The sequence below is a fragment of the Capricornis sumatraensis genome, chromosome 16 (assembly GCF_032405125.1).
Source record: "Capricornis sumatraensis isolate serow.1 chromosome 16, serow.2, whole genome shotgun sequence".
Taxonomy (NCBI): domain Eukaryota; kingdom Metazoa; phylum Chordata; class Mammalia; order Artiodactyla; family Bovidae; genus Capricornis; species Capricornis sumatraensis.
Genome location: NC_091084.1, coordinates 20,302,145 through 20,324,556, shown reverse-complemented (window position 1 = coordinate 20,324,556; position 22,412 = coordinate 20,302,145). Strand labels below are relative to the sequence as shown.

General features: G+C 38.2%; 1 protein-coding gene across 1 annotated transcript in view; it reads right to left on the bottom strand.

Annotated features, from left to right (window-relative positions):
- DDX10 (DEAD-box helicase 10) overlaps positions 1 to 22,412 on the bottom strand; it is a 311,316-nt gene that overhangs the window by 266,248 nt on the left and 22,656 nt on the right. Inside the window, exons 8-9 of the mRNA XM_068988708.1 lie at positions 21,140 to 21,302; positions 14,866 to 14,950 (exon numbers count right to left, since the gene is read on the bottom strand). Of these exons, the coding sequence (XP_068844809.1) occupies positions 14,866 to 14,950; positions 21,140 to 21,302 (248 nt within the window). The remainder of the gene's footprint in view (positions 1 to 14,865; positions 14,951 to 21,139; positions 21,303 to 22,412) is intronic.

Below are 22,412 nucleotides of genomic sequence, written 5' to 3'. Positions count from 1 at the left end.
CAGTACAGAAAACTACCATCATACGATCCAGCAATTCCACTTCTGGGTATTTATCCAAAAAAAAACAAAAACACTAATCTATAGAATCTGTTCTCTATGTCTGCGTCTCCATTGCTGCCCTGAAAATAAGTTCATCAGTACCATCTTTCTAGATTCCATATATATGTGCTAAAACATGATATTTGTTTATCTCTTTCTGAATTACTTCACTCTGTATAATAGGCTCTAGGTTCATCCACCCCATTAGAACTGAATCAAATGTGTTCCTTTTAATGGCTAAGTAGTATTCCATTGTATATATGTACCACAGTTTCTTTAGCCATTCATCTGTCAAAGGACATTTAGGTTGCTTCAATGTCTTAGTTATAGAAAATGGAGCTGCAATGAACACTGGGGTACATATAACAATTTAGAGGGGTGGGAAAGGGTGGGAGGTGGGATGAAGGTTCAAGAGGAAGGAGACATTTATACACCTATGGCTAATTCATGTTGAAGTATGGCAGAAATCAAACCTATATTCTGAAGCAATTATCCTTCAATTAAAAATAAATAAATTTTTTAAAAATATTAACTCAAAAAGATATATGCACCCCCATGTTCACTGCAGCATTATTTACAATAGCCAAGATATGGAAACAACCTTAGTGTTCACCAATGGATACACAGATAAAGAAGATGGGTGTGTGCATGTATTAGTTGTGTCTGATTCTTTGCAACCCCATGGACTGTAGCCCACCAGGCTCCTCTGTCCATGGAACTCTCCAGGCAAGAATACCAGAGTGGGTAGCCATTCCCTTCGCCAGGGGATCTTCCCAACTCAGAGATAAACCCAGGTCTCCTGTATTGTAGGCAAGATTCTTTATCATCTGAGCCACCAGGGAAGGCGTGTGTGTGTGTGTGTGTGTGCATGTGTGCATGCGTGCATGCGTGCGTGCGTGTGCCTGTGTGTGTCTGTGTGTGTGTGTGTAAAAAAGTAAAGTCCATGCTGTAAAAAACAATATTACACAGGAACCTGGACCGTTAAGTCCACAAATAGAGGTAAATTGGAAGTGGTGAAGCACATAATGGCAAGGGTAATTAAACATCAACATTTTAGGAATCAATGAACTAAAATGGATAGGAATGGGCAGATTTAATTCAGACAACCATTATATCCATTACTGTGGGCAAGAATCCCATAGAAGAAATGGAGTAGCCTTCATAGTCAACAAGAGAGTCAGAAATGCCCTACTTGGCTGCAATCCCCAAACGACAGAATGATCTCAGTTTGTTTCCCTGGCAAAACATTCTACATCAGCATAGCCCACGTTTATGCCCCAACCACTAATGCCAAAGAAGCTGAAGGTGAACAGTTTTATGAAGACAAACAAGACCTTCTAGGACTAACACCAAAAAAAAGATGTCCTTTTCATCATATGGGACTAGAATGCAAAAGTAGGAAGTCAAGAGATACCTGGAGTTAATAGGCAAGTTTGGCCTTTAGAATTGCCAAACTACCCTATTACTCCAGGTATCACTTGACTAGCTCAGCTGGTAAAGAATCCACCAGCAATGCAGGAGACCCCAGATCAATTCCTGGATCAGGAAGATCCATCAGAGAAAGGATAGGCTACCCATTCCAGAATTCTTGGGCTTCCCTGGTGGCTCAGCAAGTAAAGAATCCACCTGCAATGTGGGAGGCCTGGGTTCGATCTCTGGGTTGGGAAGATCCCCTGGAGAAAGGAATGGCTACCCACTCCAGTATCCTGGCCTAGAGAACTCCATGGAGCATATAGTCCATGGGGTCTCAAAAAGTCAGACACAACTGAGCGACTTTCACTTTCACTTCACTTTTTACTTTCACTTTTGGCCTTAGACTGCAAAATTAAACAGGGCGAAGGCTAACAAAGCTTTGCCAAGAAAACACACTGGAAATAGCAAACACCCTCTTTCAACAAAACAAGAGATGATGCTATACATGGACATCACCAGACAGTCAATACTGAAATCAGATTGATTATATTCTTTGCAGCCAAAGATGGAGAAGCTGTTTAAAGTCAGCAAAAGCAAGACCTGGACCTGACTGTGGCTCAGATCATGAGCTCCTTATAGCAAAATTCAGGCTCAAATTGAGGAAAGAAGGGAAAACCACTTCAGCCATTCAGATAAGACCAAAATCAAATACCTTATGATTATACAGTGGAAGTGACAAATAGATTCAAGGAGTTAGAACTGGTAGACAGAATGTGTGAAGAACTATGGATGGAGCTTCACAACATTGTACAGGAGTCAGTGACTAAAACCATGCCCCCAAAAAATGCAAGAAGGCAAAGCGGTTGGCTGAGGAGGCCTTACAGATAGCTGAGGAAAGAAGAGAAGTGAAAGGCTAAGGAGAAAAGGAAAGGTATACCCAACTAAATGCAGAGTTCCAGAGAATAGCAAGGAGAGATAAGCAGCCTTCTTAAGTGAACAGTGCATGTTTATAATAGCCAGGACATGGAAACAACCTAGATGTCCATCAGCAGATGAATGGATAAGGAAGCTTTGGTACATATACACGATGGAGTATTACTCAGCCGTTAAAAAGAATTCATTTGAATCAGTTCTGATGAGATGGATGAAACTGGAGCCGATTATACAGAGTGAAGTAAGCCAGAAAGAAAAACACCAATACAGTATACTAACACATATATATGGAATTTAGAAAGATGGCAATGACGACCCTGTATGCAAGACAGGAAAAAAGACACAGCTGTGTATAACGGACTTTTGGACTCAGAGAGAGAGGGAGAGGGCGGGATGATTTGGGAGAATGGCATTCTATCATGTATACTATCATGTAAGAATTGAATCGCCAGTCTATGTCTGATGCAGGATACAGCATGATTGGGGCTGGTGCATGGGGATCACCCACAGAGATGTTATGGGGAGGGAGGTGGGAGGGGGTTTCATGTTTGGGAACACATGTAAGAATTAAAGATTTTAAAATTTAATAAAAAAAATTAAAAAAAAAAAAAAAATTAAGTGAACAGTGCAAAGGAATAGAGAAAAACAATAGAATGGGAAAGACAACAGATCTCCTCAACAAAACTAGAGATACCAAGGGAACATTTCATGTAGAGATGAACACAATAAAGGAAAGAAACAGCAAAGCCCTAACAGAAGCAGAGGAATTGGCAAGGATACACAAAAGAACTACACAAAAAGGTCTGAGTGACCCAGATAACCACAATGGTGTGGTCACTCACCTAGACCCAGACATTCTGGAGTGTAAAGTCAAGTGGGCGGAAGCATTACTATGAACAAAGCTAGTAGAGGTGATGGAATTCCAGTTGAGCTATTTCAAATCCTGAAAGATGATGCTGTTAAAGTGCTGCACTTAATATGCCAGCAAATTTGGAAAATGCAGCAATGGCCAAAGGACTGGAAAAGGTCAGTTATTATTCCAATCCCAAAGAAAGGTAATGCTAAAGAATGTTCAAACTACCACACAACTGTGCTTATTTCACATGCTAGCAAGGTCATGCTCAAAATCCTTCAAGCTGGGCTTCAACAGTATATCAACTGAGAACTTCCAGATATACAAACTGGGTGTAGAAAAGGTAGAGGAACCAGAGATGAAATTGCCAACATCTGCTGGATCATAGATAAAACAAGAGAATTCCAGAAAAAACAACTATTTCTGCTTCACTGACTATGCTAAAGCCTTTGACTATGTGGACCATAATAAACTGTGGAAAATTCTTAAACAGATGGGAACACCAGACAACCCTACTTGTCCTGAGAAACCTATATGCAGGTCAAAAAGCAAAAGTTAGAACTGGACATGGAATAAGGAACTGGTTCAAAATTGGGAAAGTAGTACGGCAAGGCTGTATACTGTCACCCTGTTTATTTAATTTCTATGCAGAGTACATCATGCAAAATGGTGGGTTGGATGACTCATAAGCTGGCATCAAGATTGCCAGTAGAAATATTAACAACCTCAGATATGCAGATGATACCACTTTAACAGCAGAAAGTGAAGAAGAACTAAAGAGCCTTTTGACAAGGGTGAAAGAGAAAAGTGAAAAAGCTGGCTTCAAACTCAACATTCAAAAAAACTATGATCATGGCATCCGGTCCCATCACTTCATGGCAAACAGATGGGAAAACAATGGAAACAGTGACAGACTTTATTTTCTTGGCTCCAGTATCATTGCAGAAGGTGACTGCAATTAAAAGATGCTTGCTCCTCAGAAGAAAAGCTATTAACAAACCTAGACAGTGTATTAAAAAACAGAGACATCACTTTGCCAACAAAGGTCCATAGAGTCAAAGCTATGGTTTTTCCTGGCTCGGGAAGATCCTCTGGAGAAGGAAATGGCAACCCACTCCAGTATTCTCACCTGGAGAATCCCATGGACAGAGGAGCCTAGCAGGCTACAGTCCATGGGATCGCAAGAGTCAGACACAACTTAGCAACTAAATCACCACACCACCATGTATGGATTTGAGAGTTGACCATAAAGAAGGCTAAGCACCAAAGAATTGATGCTTTCAAATCACAGTGCTGGAGAAGACTCCTGTAAGTCCCTTGGACAGCAATGAGATCAAACCAGTCAGTCCTGTAAGAAATCAACCCTGAATATTCACTGGAAGGACTGCTGCCGAAGCTGATGCTCCAATATTTGGCCACCTGACGCAAATAGTGGACTCGCTGGAAAAGATCCTGACGCTGGGAATGATTAAGGGCAGGAGAGATGGGGGCAACAGACGGTTGGACGCTATCACCAACTCAATGAACACAATAAGCTTGAGCAAACTTGGGAGATAGTGAAGGATGAGGGAGCAGGAATGCTGCAGTTCGTGAGGTCACAAGGAACGCACACAACTTAGGGATCGAATAACAACAAGAGAGTAGATATTAAAAGTTTTCTTTACAAGAAAAAAAAATTTTTAAGTATATATGGTAACAGATGTTAGACATATTTTGATGGTTATTTTGCAAAATATACCAATATTGAATTGTTATGTTGTATGCCTAAACTAATATGTTGTATTCAATAATTAAATAAAGATGGAGTGTGACTTCTGAGTCTGGGTCATAAAAGACACTGCTGTTTACACCTTACTCCTTCTTCCCCTCTCACGTGCTCTCTCTGATGAGGCCAGCGGACACATAGTGAGATGCCATCTGAAGAGGAGGGCCACGTGGAAAGGAATTGGAAGACACCTCTGACCAACAACCATCAAGAGAACGAATCTTGTCAACAAGCACATGAGCTTGGAAAGAAAGAGACCCCCAGTTGAGTCTCAAGGTACCTCTTATACCTTGACTTCAGCCTTATAACAGACCAAGAGCCAAAGGGCCCAGATGAGCCACACCTGCATTCCTAAACTACAGAAACCATGGGATAATATACGATTCTTGCTTCAGGTAACTATGTTGTGGGGTAGTTCATTACACCACAATAGATAATTAATATGTCATCTCTGGTTCATGAGTCTGATTTGAGCAACTAATTGTGTTATCTCAAGTGCCTACTCCATTCCAGGATTTGTTCTAAGTGCTCTGAAAATAACAAGTAGAAGAGCTCTTTTGCCTTTGTGGAGCTTACATTCTAGTAAAAAGAAAGAGAAAAAACAATAAATATAATTAACTATTGCTCTAGGATATTTGAAGGTGTTAAGTGTTACGGACTCCAAAATCACTGCAGATGGTGACTGCGGCCATGAAATTAAAAGACGCTTAGTCCTTGGAAGAAAAGTTATGACCAACCTAGATAGCATATTCAAAAGCAGAGACACTACTTTGCCAACTAAGGTCTGTCTAGTCAAGGCTATGGTTTTTCCAGTAGTCATGTATGGATGTGAGAGTTGGACTGTGAAGAAGGCTGAGCGCCGAAGATTTGATGCTTTCGAACTGTGGTGTTGGAGAAGACTCTTGAGCGTCCCTTGGACTGCAAGGAGATCCAACCAGTCCATTCTAAAGGAGATCAGCCCTGGGTGTTCTTTGGAAGGAATGATGCTGAAGCTGAAACTCCAGTACTTTGGCCACCTCATGCGAAGAGTTGACTCATTGGAAAAGACTCTGATGCTGGGAGGGATTGGGGGCAGGAGGAGAAGGGGACGACAGAGGATGAGATGGCTGGATGGCATCACGGACTCGATGGACGTGAGTCTGAGTGAACTCCGGGAGTTGGTGATGGACAGGGAGGCCTGGCGTGCTGCGATTCACGGGGTCACAAAGAGTCGGACATGACTGAGCGACTGAACTGAACTGAACTGAACTGAAGTGTCATGGAAAAAAGAAAATATAAGAGCATGGTAAAGAGGAGTGCTGGGGCAGTATAAAGAAAGACAGCCATGTGGATACTTGAGGAAAAAGCATTCCTGTGGAAGAAACAGAATATAAAGGTTCTGAGGCAAAAACATGCCTGGCTTCTAAACAGCAAGACCAGTGAAAAACAAGGGAACAAGAGGAGGCTAATAGGAATCGAGATTGTAGAGGGGTTCAGGAGTATAGACCCATTAAACTTCTGCTCTGAGTGAAAAAGGAAGCCATGAAAGGAATGACAAGACCTGACTTGTATTTTCGCTTTTTGCGTGTTGTTTTCACCCTCTATGTTGCCACCAATACCCTTTTCTGAAATACAACTTACTTGTGTTTTTAACGGATCACTCTGTCTGCTGTGTTGAGAACAGAAAGCAGGAAAACAAGGAGGAAGCGCTAGGAAATAAAAGACTCCTAAGAAATATCCAATAAATAGCAAGGAGAGCTAAGAAAGCCTTCCTAGGTCAACAATGCAGAGAAATAAAGGAAAACAATAAAATGGGAAAGACTAGCGATCTCTTCGAGAATATTAGAGATACCATGGGAACATTTCATGCAAAGATGGGCTCAATAAAGGACAGAAATGATAGGGACCTAACAGAAGCAGAAGATACTGAGAAGAGGTGACAAATATATACAGAAGAAATATACAAAAAAAGATCTTAATGACCCAAATAACCACAATAGTGTGATCACTCACTTAGAGCCAGACATCTTGGAGTGTGAAGACAAGTGGGCCTTGGGAAGCATCACGAGGAACAAAGTTAGTAAAGGTGACAGAATTCCATGTGAGCTATTTCAAATCCTTAAAGATGATGCCATTAGAGTGCTCTGCTCAATATGCCAGCAAATATGGAAAACTCAGCAGTGGTCACAGAACTGAAAAAGATCAGTTTTCACTCAATCCCAAAGAAAGGCAATGCCAAAGAATCTTCAAACTACTGCACAATTGCAGTCATTTTACATACTAGCAAGGTTATGCTCAAAATTCTCCAAGTCAGGCTTCAACAGTACATGAACTGAGAACTTCCAGATGTACAAGCTTTTTAGAAAAGGCAAAGGAACCAGAGATCAAATTGCCAACATCTGCTGGATCACAGAAACAGCAGGAGAATTCCAGAAAAACATCTACTTCTGCTTCACTAACTACACTAAAGCCTTTGACTGTGTGGATCACAACAAACTGTGGAAGATTCTTAAAGAGATAGGAATACCAGTCCACCTAACCTGCCTCCTGAGAAACCTCTTTGCAGGTCAAAGAGCAAAAGTTAGAACTGGATGTGGAACAACAGACTGGTTCAAAATTGGGAAAGGAGTACATCAAGGCTGTACATTGTCACCCTGCTTATTTAACTTTATGCAGAGTCATCATGCGAAATGCTGGGCTGGATGAAGCACAAGCTGGAATCAAGATTGCTGGGAGAAATATCAATAACCTCAGATACACAGATGACACCATCTTTATGGCAGAAAGAAAAGAGGAACTGAAGAACCTCTTGATGAAGGTCAAAGAGGAGAGTTAAAAAGTTGGCTTAAAACTCAACATTCAAAAAACGAAGATCATGGCATCCAGTCCCATCACGTCATGGCAAATAGATGGGGAAAAAATGGAAACAGTGACAGACCTTATTTTCTTGGACTTCAATATCACTGCAGATGGTGGCTTCAGCCATGAAATTAAAAGATGCTTGCTCCTTAGGAGAAAAGCTATGACCAACCCAGAGAGCATACTAAAAAGCAGAGTCATCACTTTGCCAACAAAGGTCTGTCTAGTCTAAGCTATGCTTTTCCCAGTAGTCATGAACAGATGTGACAGTTGGACCATAAAGAAGGCTGAGCACCAAAGAATTGATGCTTTTGAACTGTGATGCTGGAGAAAACTCCTGAGAGTCCCTTGGACTGCAAAGAGATCAAACCAGTCAATCCTAAAGGAAATCAATTCTGAATATTCATTAGAAGTACTGATGCTGAAACTGAAGCTTCAATATTTCGGCCACCTGATGCGAAGAACTGACTCATGAGAAAAGACCTGATGCTAGGAAAGATTGAGCAGGAGGGGATGACAAAGTATGACATGATTGGATGGCATCACTGACTCAATGGACATAAGTCTGAGCAAGCTCTGTGAGATGGTGAAGGACAGTAAAGCCTGGCACGCTGCAGTCCATGGGGTCACAAGGAGTTGGACATGACTGAGTGAGTAAACCACAAGAAATATCAGCCCCTTTATCTATCTCTATAGCTATAGTGGTCATAGCCTAACCCAGCTCAATGCTTTTTGATGCAAAATAAAGGATTTGTCTTGCCCTTTTTTAAAGCTTTAAATTGTCGATAACAACAAAAAAGGCAGAAGGTCATTTGAAGAAGCAGCAGTCTCTAGGAGGAGTGGTCTAAAGTTAGGATCTTCAGTCAAGGGAAGAATCAAAGCAGTAGGAATTTTCACTGCTGCTGCTACTACTAAGTCACTTCAGTCATGTCCGACTCTGTGCGACCCCCATAGACGGCAGCCCTCCAGGCTCCCCCATCCCTGAGATTCTCCAGGCAAGAACACTGGAGTGGGTTGCCATTTCCTTCTCCGATAAATGCATGAAAGTGAAAAGAGAAAGTGAAGTCGTTCAGTCGTATCCGACTCTTAGCGACCCCATGGACTGCAGCCTAGCAAAGATTATTCCTAAGATAAACACAGTATGCTTCAATAAATTAATGCTCATGCAAATTGTCTTTTCACTTTTATTATTTCAATTTACAAACCAATTAAAAACACTATTTTAAAAATTCTCATTATCTATTCCATAAAATACTAGTATTTTCCACAAATAAACCATGAACTCTTCACCAGTTAGCACATCAGAAATTTTAACTACTTCCCATCTTTTGTGTTTGCTGTGGCTGAGTATGCAATGCAAAGAACTAGCTTCTGCTGCCCCCTACTGGAACCACATTTTGCTACCTAACACTCCCACAAATAAAATCTGAGATTCACTAGACACAGCCAGAAAGGTAAGACTCAGCTGAAATATTGCTGGAATTTTACCACTACTCTGAAAAACCAAACAGTATCTTTTACCTACAAATTCTAAACTGTTTATATATACACAGTATAAATTCCCATCTTACACCCACAGACCCCTACTTCCCAAAAAGCATTTTAAAAATTAGGAGTATATGATGTGTAAGGATTTTCATTCCCAAATCTTTTTATTTTCAACTGAGCATTTTTATAAGAAAGAGAAGAGCTTTGTTTTATGAGTACCAAAACCTACAAGCCCTAAAGACATTTGCTTTTAAGCGGTAGAATGTATTGCAGGACAGAGCTTTATAAAACTGCATTCATTTCCTTGCCTCTCTTGCCTCTAAATGAAACCATTTTGTTAAAAGGGGTGTGGACAGTTAAGAAAAATAGAAATTTCTCTAAATTGCTAAAGATCAAAAGAATTTTAAATAGGTGAATAAATTAAAACAGAAAAAGCTCTTAAGGCAGCAAGTACCTAAATCACCATTTATTTTTAGCTAAAATACAGAAAGAGAAAAAAAGGATTCCCCCAAACTGTAGCTATTTTGCCACACTGAATGCATTTACCTGTTTTCATATATTATAGTTCACTTTCAAAAGCAAGCACTATATGGCAACCTAACTTTAATTACAGAATATACACAGGATTTTCATTAGTTTCAAATTTTAATTTAGCCTTTATTCAATTCAATTATCCAGTCTGATGGCCCATGAAACTTTCTAATTATCTCTAAGTCCATTAACAACAACTTTTAACTTTTTGCAGTTTGGTTTTTTTTTTTTTTTTATTAGACTGCCTAAGGGAAAATAAGCATTATATATGAAGAACTTTTCCACTAATTATACATCTAAAACAATCAACTGAAAATATTTTTAATTGGTTACAAAGGGTCAAACAGGGTTGTACTTTCAAAATTAATGACCATAACAGAAACTACATTACAATAGTTTTTCAAATTGATATTCTCTCTCCAAACACAATCATTGTGATGTTGTACCACCTCTTCATCTCCACAGTTAAAACCAATGTAATGCTCACCATGGCAAGTTCAAGTATGGAAGATTTTTAACAGCTCTCCAGGAACACAAGCACCCTGAAATATCTCCCCTTCTTGGATCTTTTTCTGATATACTGAGATATCCAATAATCTTCATACAGGATGGATAATTTTAAAACACTGCTAAATGTATTCTACAAAGGAATCAGTTTACCCTGTTCATGCCCACACAACTGGCACATCTAAAAAGTCTGTCTGGCCTTGTCCAATACAGTAATGATAGATGATATCCACCTATCCAGAGGCCCACAAGGCCACAAAATGCAAATGTGTGCATGGGTACATGTAAAAATTCATACTGAGGTGAATAAAACAGTGGTGAAATATTAACTCCATCAGCCACTAATGATTTCTCTAAATAACTCACTACAAAAGATAATCCAAAAATGTACCCAACACAAAGACCACTTCTGCACCAGGTATCTTCTTATAAAATGGAAAACAAAGTTGCTGTTCTACCCATGTCCCATTTACTTAGATCCAACTAGAAAACAAAAGGTTAACAGTCTAAAGGCAAATCTGTCCAAATGCACAATGAAACCATACACAAAGCCTAGTTCTAACTCTATTACTTGCTCAAATTATATAATTAATTACAATAAAAAGATTTACTTTTGAATCCTCTGGTATGATCCTATTGTTAAGTAGTTTTATCTTTCACTATTATATTATTCTCTCCTTTCCTTCAGCCCACAGGGTAAATTTGAATCAACTGAAAAATGTTTAAACATTAAAACAGTTCATGAAAATTACACAATAGCTAGGACATGGAAGCAACCTAGATGTCCTGCAACAGATGAATGGATAAGGAAGCTGTGGTACATATACACGATGCAATATTACTCAGCTATAAAAAAAAGAACACATTTGAGTCAGTTCTAATGAGGTGGATGAAACTGGAGCCCATTACACAGAGTGAAGTAAGACAGAAAGAGAAACACCAATATAGCATATTAATGCATATATATGAAAGTTAGAAAGACAGTAATGGCAACCCTATATGAGAGACAGTAAAAGAGACACAGATGTAAAGAACGGACTTTTGGATGTGGGAGAAGGCAAGGGTGGGACGATATGAGAGAACAGCATTGAAACATATTTATTACCATGTGTAAAACTGATGACCAGTACAAATTCGATGCAGGAAGCAGGGCACCCAAAGCTGGTGCTCTGGGACAACCTGGAGGGGTGGGGTAGGGAGGGGAGGGAGGTGGGAACGGGGTTCAGGATGGTGGGACACATGTACACCCATGGCTGATTCATGTTGATGTATGGAAAAAACCACCACAATATTGTAATTAGCCTCCAATTAAAATAAATTAATTTTTTAAAAAACAGTTCATGAAAATTAGAAAATAAATAGGAAGAAGAAACTCTATACCTTGTTAAGGTATAGAACAGGAAAAACTTCCACTTCAGCTGAAACAACAAAACTCACCAAACACAAACAAAAGAATTTTCCCCTATAAAATCATCCAAAAATGGTGAGTACATGCATGCTCAGTCACTCAGTCACGTCTGACTCTTTGCAACCCTTTGGACTGTAGCCTGCCAGGCTCCTCTGCTCATGGGATTCTCTAGGCAAGAATACTGGAATGGGATGTGAACAGTGGATACAAAGAAAACTTTAAGAGAACTAACTCCAAAGAGACTTCCTAGATTAGCAAAGGATAGTGGACACTTTCAAACTTGAGTCCATTGGTTGAAATGGGTACAGAACAGGTAGAAGAGCAAGCCTGCTGGCAAATGATGGACTTTCTTAGATGAGGATTTAAATCCTGGGTCTTAAGGATCCTGACATGCCTGGGAACTCATTAAACTGAAGTTAGTGTTTTAAAAATCAGAAATAACTGGTCCATTTAAACCAATAGTTGAAGTCTCTTCCATCATTAAGCAATAATGTCTCATTGACATCTGCATTATAAATACTCATGCATTTCTGAGGAAAGAAAATGCAAAACAAGAGACAGTTAATCATAACCAATTTGTGGTTAATCATAACCAATCACAACCTTATCGTGGTTACTATTTAGGTTGTTGCCAAACTTTTAAAGAGCAAAATGTAATCACATTTAAAGAATCTCATATTTGTATCTAAATGAGGTAAAAATGCCTATCAATAAGCTCACACCTCAAAATCCTACAGAATTCCCTGAAAGAAAACTTTCATTAGTGACTCAGAAAGATTATAACCTCTCAGTAGACAAAAATGTCTACTTCTCTTTGTACATTTAAACCCAAGAGAGTTGTCATTTGCTCTCATGACTGGAACAAAATTAGAGATAGAAGGAAATAATCAATCACATTCTACTGTAATTACATATTTTACTGTTTGTATTCCCTCTAGATTTCAAGATGAAAGATGTCAGAATTGTATCTGTTTTGCTCATTATATTGCCTGCTTGGTACAATGCCTGGCACTTAATATGCATCTGTTAAATCCAGATAGAATAAATGAGTGAGTGAATCTAGATTACTCTCAGTTCTAATGTCTATTTTATGGTTCTATTATATGAACCTATGGTTCCTTGATTCAACAATTTTAAACAAAATGTGTTTTAAACATATACCGATAATATTTGATAGAACTTTCCACAATGATAAAAAGGTTCTATACCTGCTCTGTTCAAGATGGTACTAACTACATGTGGTTATAAGCAGTTTAAATGTAACTAGTGTGACTAAGAAACTGAATTTTTAAGTTTACTAAATTTAAACTTTAAAAGTCACAGGTTGCAAGGGGCTGCAATACTGCACAGCACCCAGACCATTCATTAAGTTTTGGGAACAATATTTAATTACAGACTAGGGGCTCAGTGTTTGGAGATGTGTAGGGGAAGAATCACATTTTAGAATATGGACATGTAGAATTCTTGAATTTTCTAGTAGTCCCACCTTCAAAAAAATTATCAAGATTAGATGGTATTTGAATCTGAGTTAAAATACAGAGAGATACATGTAGTTAATAGAGAAAAGAATATCTCTTATCAAGTTGCCTCCCAAGAACTTATATCTGCCAATCAAGACTGAACCCAGCTGTTTCTCCTCAGTGAAGTTTTCCTTCTCTACTTCCTCCGGAGCTCCACAAAACTTCTGTCAATACCTCTAATACTGTATATGCGTCTACTATAGACTGTTTTAAGGTTTGATTTAAGGTAACAAACTTCCTTAATGGAATGCACACTATACCTTATTTTTGTGCAGAAGCTACCTCACACATGGCTGGTCTTTCATGCATGGTTACTTAGTGAAAAAAGAATGAAATCTGGGGTCAAAAAAATCTGAGTTCTAGTTCTGTTTCTGCCATATGTTTAGTGATCTTGGGTCTAACACTTAATTGGTTATTCCCAATTCTTATTACCAATGTCAGTAAGATGAACATCTTTATAGAAACTTTATTTTAAGATTAATTTCTGGATATGAAATTACTGAGGTAAAAGGAAGAACTCTAAGTACTACCAAAAAGTCAGTAAAGAGACCACCTGCAATGCAGAAGACCACTTGCAATGCAGGACACTTGCCTGCAATGCAGGAGACCCGGATTTGATCCCTGGGTTGGGAAGATCCCCTGGAGAAGGAAATGGCAACCCACTCCAGTATTCTTGCCTGGAGAATCGCATGGACAGAAGAGCCTGGTGGGCTACAATCTATGGGGTCGCAAGAGTTGGACACGACTTAGCAACTAAACCACCATACCACCAAATACTACCCAGAAACATTTATGAATTATTTTTAATTTGTAATTCTACCTGTAGCACACATCTCCCAACTTTACTGAAACCAGAACAGTAATGACATAACATGCTATCCTTTTGATTTATTCATATACCTTTCTTTGCCTTTAATCCCCAAATAACTGACTTTGCTATATTCTTTTCCAGAGAGTTCCCCCACATTTGTGAGCCAACACAGGGTAATTTATTGGGTGATGGGGTGTGGGCAGGTGGTGAAAAGAGCATATTTGGGAATGGTCCCCAGCAATGCCTGTAATTCCCACACGAAAAAAGGAAAAGAGCAACCTATTATTCAAAACCACCTTCTTGCTTATTAGAACCTGTACCAGAGAAGGTAAGAGCACAGATCTAGACTATAGGAGTCAGACTGCCTGGGTTCAAACTCCGGCTCTACAGATCTTCAAACAAAATGTTTAACTGCTCAAAACACTCAAGTTTTGTCATCTGAAAACAAAGACTGAATAAACAGTCTTATAACTCATCAAAGAGATGATGTTCAGTGAGTAATTCTAATGAAAAGCTCAGTAAGGGAAGAAAGTTAGAACAAGACACTAAAATAAGTTTTCGTGGATTTTTCTCAGCCCTCATCATCAAGTCTCAGCTAAGAGACGTGTAAGAGCTGTCTACATGATAGCAACCTACATCACAAAAATGTCAGACCAACACTCACCTGAATTCCTCCATTCTTTATTTGTACACAATTAAGAAAGCACATTTTTTTACTTAGGTAAAACCAAAAGCAAAGATACAGGTCAGCACACCTACCTGGCAGTTCTACCCGCTCTGTGAATATATGTGTTGGCATCTTCTGGGCAATCAAACTGAAGAACCCAATTTACAGCCGGGAAATCTGTATAGAAGGAACATCAAGTTGAAAAACCAGTTCCAAGATCTGCCCTGCTGTACTGTTTTTTATTTTATAATAATGCTTGCCAGGGCTTCCCATCACATCAAGCTGATAGATATTATCTGTGAACACTATTAAAAACAAAATTAATTGCATGAACCAAGAGATAATAAACACTTCTCTTTTTTGATCAATTGAACTAAAATTAATGACAGTGTTTGAATGTGAATATTATTTTGTATCTGATAGAGGAGACAGATTACTTTGTGTCACATAAAATAATGAAATACTCGGATAGTTAATAATCTAAAAGAACCACTTCTCATGAGCTCCCAGTGAACTATGAAACTGATTTAAAAATTTCAATGAAAATATACTTTTCCTGCTATTTCCATCTCCTAAAGATATCTTTTTAAATCCCTCTACCCATTTCCTAGCAGTAATTATTTCATATGTATTTCTGGTTGCAAAAGTTTCCATTCATTTCCAGAGATCCTGGTCTCAACAATTTAAGAGAATTACCTTTAGTCATTTACGGATTCCGCTGTAAGGATTTCAGAACAATTTCTATCACAGACAAAAAAGCTGAGGGAGGCAGGAGGAAAGGAAGGAGGAAGAGAGGGAGGGAGGAAGGGAAAAGAAAAAAAAAGAAAGATGTGAAGATCTTTCTTCACATCTAATGGCACCTACGGGTACCTGAAAGTATAAAAACTATCAAACTATCATAAAGTTATATAAGCTATTCAAAAGGAGTGAATCTATTTAAATGGGCGAAACCCAACAGAAACAAGAGAAAAGATATTTAAAACAACTCTCCTCTTGGGCCTTGAAGTACCAAGTACCTCAGAAGGCAAGAGCATGTTTCAGGGCTATGCATAAGAAGACAGGTTGAAAGCAACACTCAAACTCGCAGGTCCCCTCCTGGTCCTATACACTGGGTCTCCTGAAGAAAAGCTCGTCTTATTCTGGAGAAAGGCTTCAAACCAAGACACCAGAGAGACCGGAAGAAAGAGGCACTAGTGCCCTTGAAAACAGGGTACTGAGTGAAGCCGGAGTGGGAGCCCTCTATGTCTACTTCCTAGCCAGGTTTCTATAGAGCCAGTAGCAAGCTTAATGTTCTACTCTCGAAAGTGACATATGCTTATCTGGAGAGACTCAATCTTCAAAAAATACTGAACAGAGGTTGACGTCTTGAGTCCTCCACAAGATGATCGACTCCATCCAAAATCCCTTCGCAATGAAGGCCATTAGTCAACAGCCATCATCCACATACTAATCACTTCAAATAATCTTTTCTGATGTTTCACTGCTAAATATAATAAAACACAACCAACTGAGGACAATCAGGAAAAGTCTCAAAAAGTGAAAAGACAGACGGAGGAGTAAAAATGAAACTGGCAGAAGCAGAAACAATGTGAAGAGAACTTTAACCCACTACCTTCAGAGAAATAAAACACTGCATCCATCAGATGAGAATAAGAGGCTATAAAAGAGAAACATTTGGTACTTAACTAAAATTTTAATCAGAAAAGTTGAAATATAAAATCAAGAAATCTCCCAGAAATAACAAGAAAGACACAATAAGATGGCAACAAAAGAAACATGAAAACTAGAGGATTGATCAAAGAGGTCAAATATTCTTCCAGAAAGAGTAAATAAGAGGGGGAAGGGGGAAAAATACTATAAAAAAGATATGAGAAAGAAAGAATCAAAGTACACAAATTCCCCATTAGTAAGCAATAATTGCATAGTGAAAATAAATACTGAAACTTTAGTTAATCAAATCACCAAAGAGGAATTCAGAAGTATATTTCTTGCAAAGGAAAGACATGAGTCTCTATCATGTGCTGCTCAATACAGAAACTTTAGTCAAGTTTAAATTAAAATTTAATAAAATAATTCTTTCCTCATTGCACTGGACACATTTCAAGTGGACAATTGTCATGTTTAGCTAGTATCTACAGTATTAGACATTGCAAACACAGAACATTTCAATGATCATAGAAAATTCTATTGAATAGTGCTGGTCTAAATTGAAAAAACATAGTGAATGTCTATACACCAAATGGGACCTCACACTAAAGCACATTATCATATAATTTCAGGACTGTGTAGATAAAAAGAAAACCCTAAGAAAAATCAGAATAAGAAAAAGAGGCTACAAAAACCAAAATCAGAAAAGCGAAGGTCTTGTCAACATAATACTGACTACTATAAGATAATGGAGCACTATCTGCAAAGTTTTTAGAGAAAATTGTTTCAAACTAGATTTCAATTCTCAGTCAATTGTCATTAAGAATAAGACATCATAACACAAGTAATAATTCAAAAAATGTACCTCCCATACACTTTTACTTAAGAAACTATTAAAGGATGAGTTTTCATTTAAAAAATAACAGTATTATTAATAAATCAAAAAAAAAAAGGAAGAGAGATATCTGGAAAGGAAAGTATCATGTGCACCAGGCTTCTGGAGCAACCAGTTCAGATTAGAGCTGGAGACAAAAGGCTGCAATGAGAAGGTCCCCGGAGAAAAAGAAACAGACTATGTTTGAACTGTTAGGAAACTAAACAGGTGACATCTGCTGGATGTCAGAGAAAATAGAATGGAAATGGAAATAGAATAGAATGGAAAACACAAAACTGAACTAATTTTAACTCAATCATTAATATAAGAAAACTGCTTACAAATATGAAGCTAAATACTAAGAGAAATCATTGCTTCTGGAGAGTGAGGAGTGGGTAAAGCAGGGACTACTATGTCTCATAACTCATTTTTACCCATATTATTCATTAAGAAATAGAACTGGAAAAAATTAAGAATAAAATAAGGTTTAAAAAAGATACTGGTATATTCTAAAGATATTTCTGGCCATACCATGAAACACACGACACAAATACATTGGAAATGTACCCGTCAACATGAAAGATTGAAAAGCAAGTCATAAACTGGGATGTATAATATTGTTTTATAAAACTTCATAAAAACCTAAGATAATACTATATATTGCTCATGAATACAATCATATAAGCTTTTTAAAATTAAAAAAGAGTTTCTTGACATTTTTTGTGCCATAGTTAAAACCTACAAACCCCTTTTCAGAGTGTTTTTAAGTGAATAAAGTAAAACATGCAGGATTATAAGAGAAAATGATTATAATGAAATAAACATTCTATTGAATTGTTTATATAGCAATATATATGCTTATTCACTGACATATTAAATAACACTACTTTTTATGTATCGACCACCATAATATCAAAATTGTATTAAGTATAAACAATACTGCAAGATATCTACAGAAACTACAATATAAAATGAAAATATCTATGAGAAAGATTAGAATCTCTTCAAGAGATATTAGAGATACCAAGGGAATATTTCATGCAAAAAAAGGCACAATAAAAGACAGAAATGCTAAGGACCTAACAGAAGTAGAAGAGATTAAGAAGAGGCGGCAAGAATATACAGAACTGTACAAAAAAGGTCTTAGTGACCCAGACAACCATGCTGGTGTGGTCACTCACCTAGAGCCAGACATCCTGGAGTGTAAAGTCAAGAGGCCTTAGGAAGCATTACTACAAACAAAGCTAGTGGAGTTGATGGAATTCCAGGTCAAGAAGTAATAGTTAGAACCAAACATGGAACAAGGAACTGGTTCAAATTGCAAAAGGAGTACGTCAAGACTATATTATCACTCTGCCTGTTTAACTTCTATGCAATGTACATCATGCAAAATGCCAGGCTGGATGAATCACAAGCTGGAATCAAGACTGCCAGGAGAAATGTCAATGACCTCAGATATGCAGATGACACGACCCTAATGGCAGAAAGCAAAGAGGGACTAAAGAGCCTCGTGATGAAGGTGAAAGAGGAGAGTGAAAAACCTTGCTTAAAATTCAACATTCAAAAAACTCAGATCATGGCATCCGATCCCATCACTTCATGGCAAATAGATGGGGAAACAATGGAAACAGTGACAGACTTTATTTTCTTGGGCTTCCATATCACTGCAGATGGTGACTGCAGCCATGAAATTTTAAGACGCTTGCTCCTTGAAAGAACAGCTATGACAAACCTAGACAGTGTATTAAAAAGCAGAGACATCACTTTGCCAACAAAGGTACATATATTCAAAGCTATGGTTTTTGCAATAATCACATAGATGTGAAAGATGGACCACAAAGAAGGCTGAGCACCAAAGAATTGATGCTTTTGAACTGCGGTACTGGAGAAGACTCTTGAGAGTCCCTAGGACTGCAAAGAGATCAAATCCTAAAGGATTTGATTCAATCCTAGGATTGAATCCAGTCAATACTAAAGGAAATCAACCCTGAATTTTCACTGGAAGAACTGATACAGAAGCTGAAGCCCCAATATTTTGGCCACCTGATGTGAAGAGCTGACTCACTGGAAAAGACCCTGAAGCTGGGAAAGACTGAGGGCAGCAGGAAAAGGGGGTGACAGAGGATGAGATGTTTGGATGGCATCATCGACCCAACGGACCTGATTTTGAGAAAACTCCGGGAGATAGTGAAGGACAGAGAAGCATGTTGTGCTGCAGTCTATGGATCACAAAGAATCAGACACAACTGAGCAACTGAACAACATGATTTCAATTGATGACAAGGTTACAGATACTAACACAACAGTTCAGTGCTTCCATCTATAATTGAAGAAAATATTAAATTCAGTTAAAACGTTAGTAAATACATATATATATCATTTTTTTCTCCATCTAAGTTCACAGACCTCCTGAATTCTATCACAGACAAGAGGTGAACAGCCTTCATTCAAAGACTGGGAAAGGGGACAAAAAGAATTCCAACTACATCTAGTAAATAGTTGGCTTCTTTAACAAACTGCAAGGAAAATATAACAAAATAGTTATATCTGTTCACTGTGATATATAGAGAATACATATTACATGTGCAATGAAATTAATTGCTTCAGTTCAGTTCAGTTCAGCTGCTCAGTCGTGACTGACTCTTTGCGACCCCACGAATCGCAGCACGCCAGGCCTCCCTGTCCATCACCATCTCCCGGAGTTCACTCAGACTCACGTCCATCAAGTCCATGATGCCATCCAGCCATCTCATCCTCGGTCGTCCCCTTCTCCTCCTGCCCCCAACCCCTCCCAGCATCAGTCTTTTCCAATGAGTCAACTCTTCGCATGAGGTGGTCAAAGTACTGGAGTTTCAACTTTAGCATCTTTCCTTCCAAAGAAATCCCAGGGCTGAATTAATTGCTTACACTGACCTAAACTATCTAAGGTTCAAAAATCAGGAAGGTCAGGTAGAATCAGAGTGTAATACAAGGAGATATAAACATAACTAAAATGTTTCAAAACTACATATTCTAAACAGTAATGAGGGATTAGGGAGTAGGAGAAGGTAGTCGGAATGAGTTGTTGGGGCTGAGAAACAGCCTAGCGATCTTTAAAAATATGTATACTTGACTACTGCTGCCACTCACAATCGAATGGACTAATACAATGACTGAGATATACTTTATAACACTCCCAGAGGGACAGGACACAGGCACTAAGGGAGATCAAGAAAAAGATAACCACTCAAACTGGGTACTATGTATAACAAGGGTACTTTAGGCTCAATTTCTTCATGTATGTTTAAAACCTGCCACAATAATCAATGCAATAAGATTGATAGAAGAATTCAAATTACCACTTATTTCTCTTCATCTTTGTTCTTACCTCTAGTTTTCCTCTGTAATTACTTCCATATCCCATCCCACTCCCATAAAGCCATCAGTTGTATATTATAGTGGCTTTTTCAAAGTTTAAACACATTAAACGTAGTGATCTTAAAAAGTAAAATGTTTGAAGGAAAGATGGATTTCATTGATTTTTCTTGTAACAGTATTTGCCAAGTTTCCAATAGAAACAATTTTTTTCGTATCTTTAAATTTTTAACTTTCCTTTGATTCTGTAGGCTGCTTCAGATTCTGTGATGCAATTACTATCATGAGAAAATAAGAGCACAAAAAGTGAAACTAATACAAAACTTTTCACTGACATATCCTTAGTTTAGTCATCTCAGTTGTCAATTTACTTATTTTTCTTCTATAAAATAAGAAAGCTCAATTATTTGAGTCAAACTATTTGAATTACCAAAATATACCCTTTATAAGCCCCTGATCACAGAAAATTTTCTCAAAAGAAGTTTTCTTACCCAGCCCCCTGGCTGCAATATCAGTAGCAAAGAGCACTGCAGCTCTCTTGCGAACAAATTCGTTATAGACTTCCATTCTTCTCATCTGCTGCTGTCGCCCATGCAGGGCAAGGAGGGAAACACCAGGACGCAGCCGGCAGAACACTCGGTACAGATACTGAACCTAGGCATTAACCGAAAAATGATTTGGTACTTCTGGATAACAGCAGGAAGTAAGCTTACAAGATGAACAGAAAAATACATTACGGAGCACACGTTTAATTAAAGCACAGAATAGAGAAAAGGAAATGTAGTCTGGAGCTGTGGTCTTCAAACATTTTTGCTCATATTATCTTTCCTAAAAGAATTTTGAAATAAATATGCTCTCCTCAAATTGTTAAGTTTAGTATCTGACATTTCTAAGTGGTTACAAAGAATGTCATTTCTGGTAAATTTCAATATATTTTAAAGTAAAGACTTACCTCTCATAAATGTATCCAACAGATTCTAAATAGCACAATTTGATATCCATCACCAGTTATTTCAAAATATATAAATAATAGGGGAGACTACACATGTGTGGGGCAAGGCCCCTCAATTTTGCTGCAAACCTAAGATTGCTCTAGAACAGTCTTTAAAAAAGGAAAATTGCTAACAAAACGTGAAGAACCTCTTCTTTAACAGAAAAATTTTACATCATTTCTTTTCCTCCTTGAATTCACATTTCTATTCCTGACCTCACAGAACTTTATCTTGTTTTATGCAAAGTCTCTTATTGATTACTTTATCACAATTCATTACTTTCAACAACAAAATTATGTATATATGTTTTAATTTTAATTTTCTGTAGCCATAAAGCTGCATTAAAAGTTCTCAGACTCAGTTACTATTACAGTTATTAGAATGCTGCTGCTGCTGCTGCTAAGTCGCTTCAGTCGTGTCTGACTCTGTGCGACCCCACAGATAGCAGCCCACCAGGCTCCCCCATCCCTGGGATTCTCCAGGCAAGAACACTGGAGTGGGCTGCCATTTCCTTCTCCAATGCATCGAAGGGAAAAGTGAAAGTGAAGTCGCTCAGTCGTGTCCGACTCTTTGCGACCCCATGGACTGCAGCCTACCAGGCTCCTCCATCCACGGGATTTTCCAGGCAAGAATACTGGAGTGGGTTGCTATTGCCTAGAACTGGCCAAAAAAAGAGATGTTAGAATTTGATTCAAAAAATAAAATTCTATTATCTTTCTCAATATATGAGACTAGATGAAGCTGTTGCTTTAGTTTTATTTTTCTCTAGTTT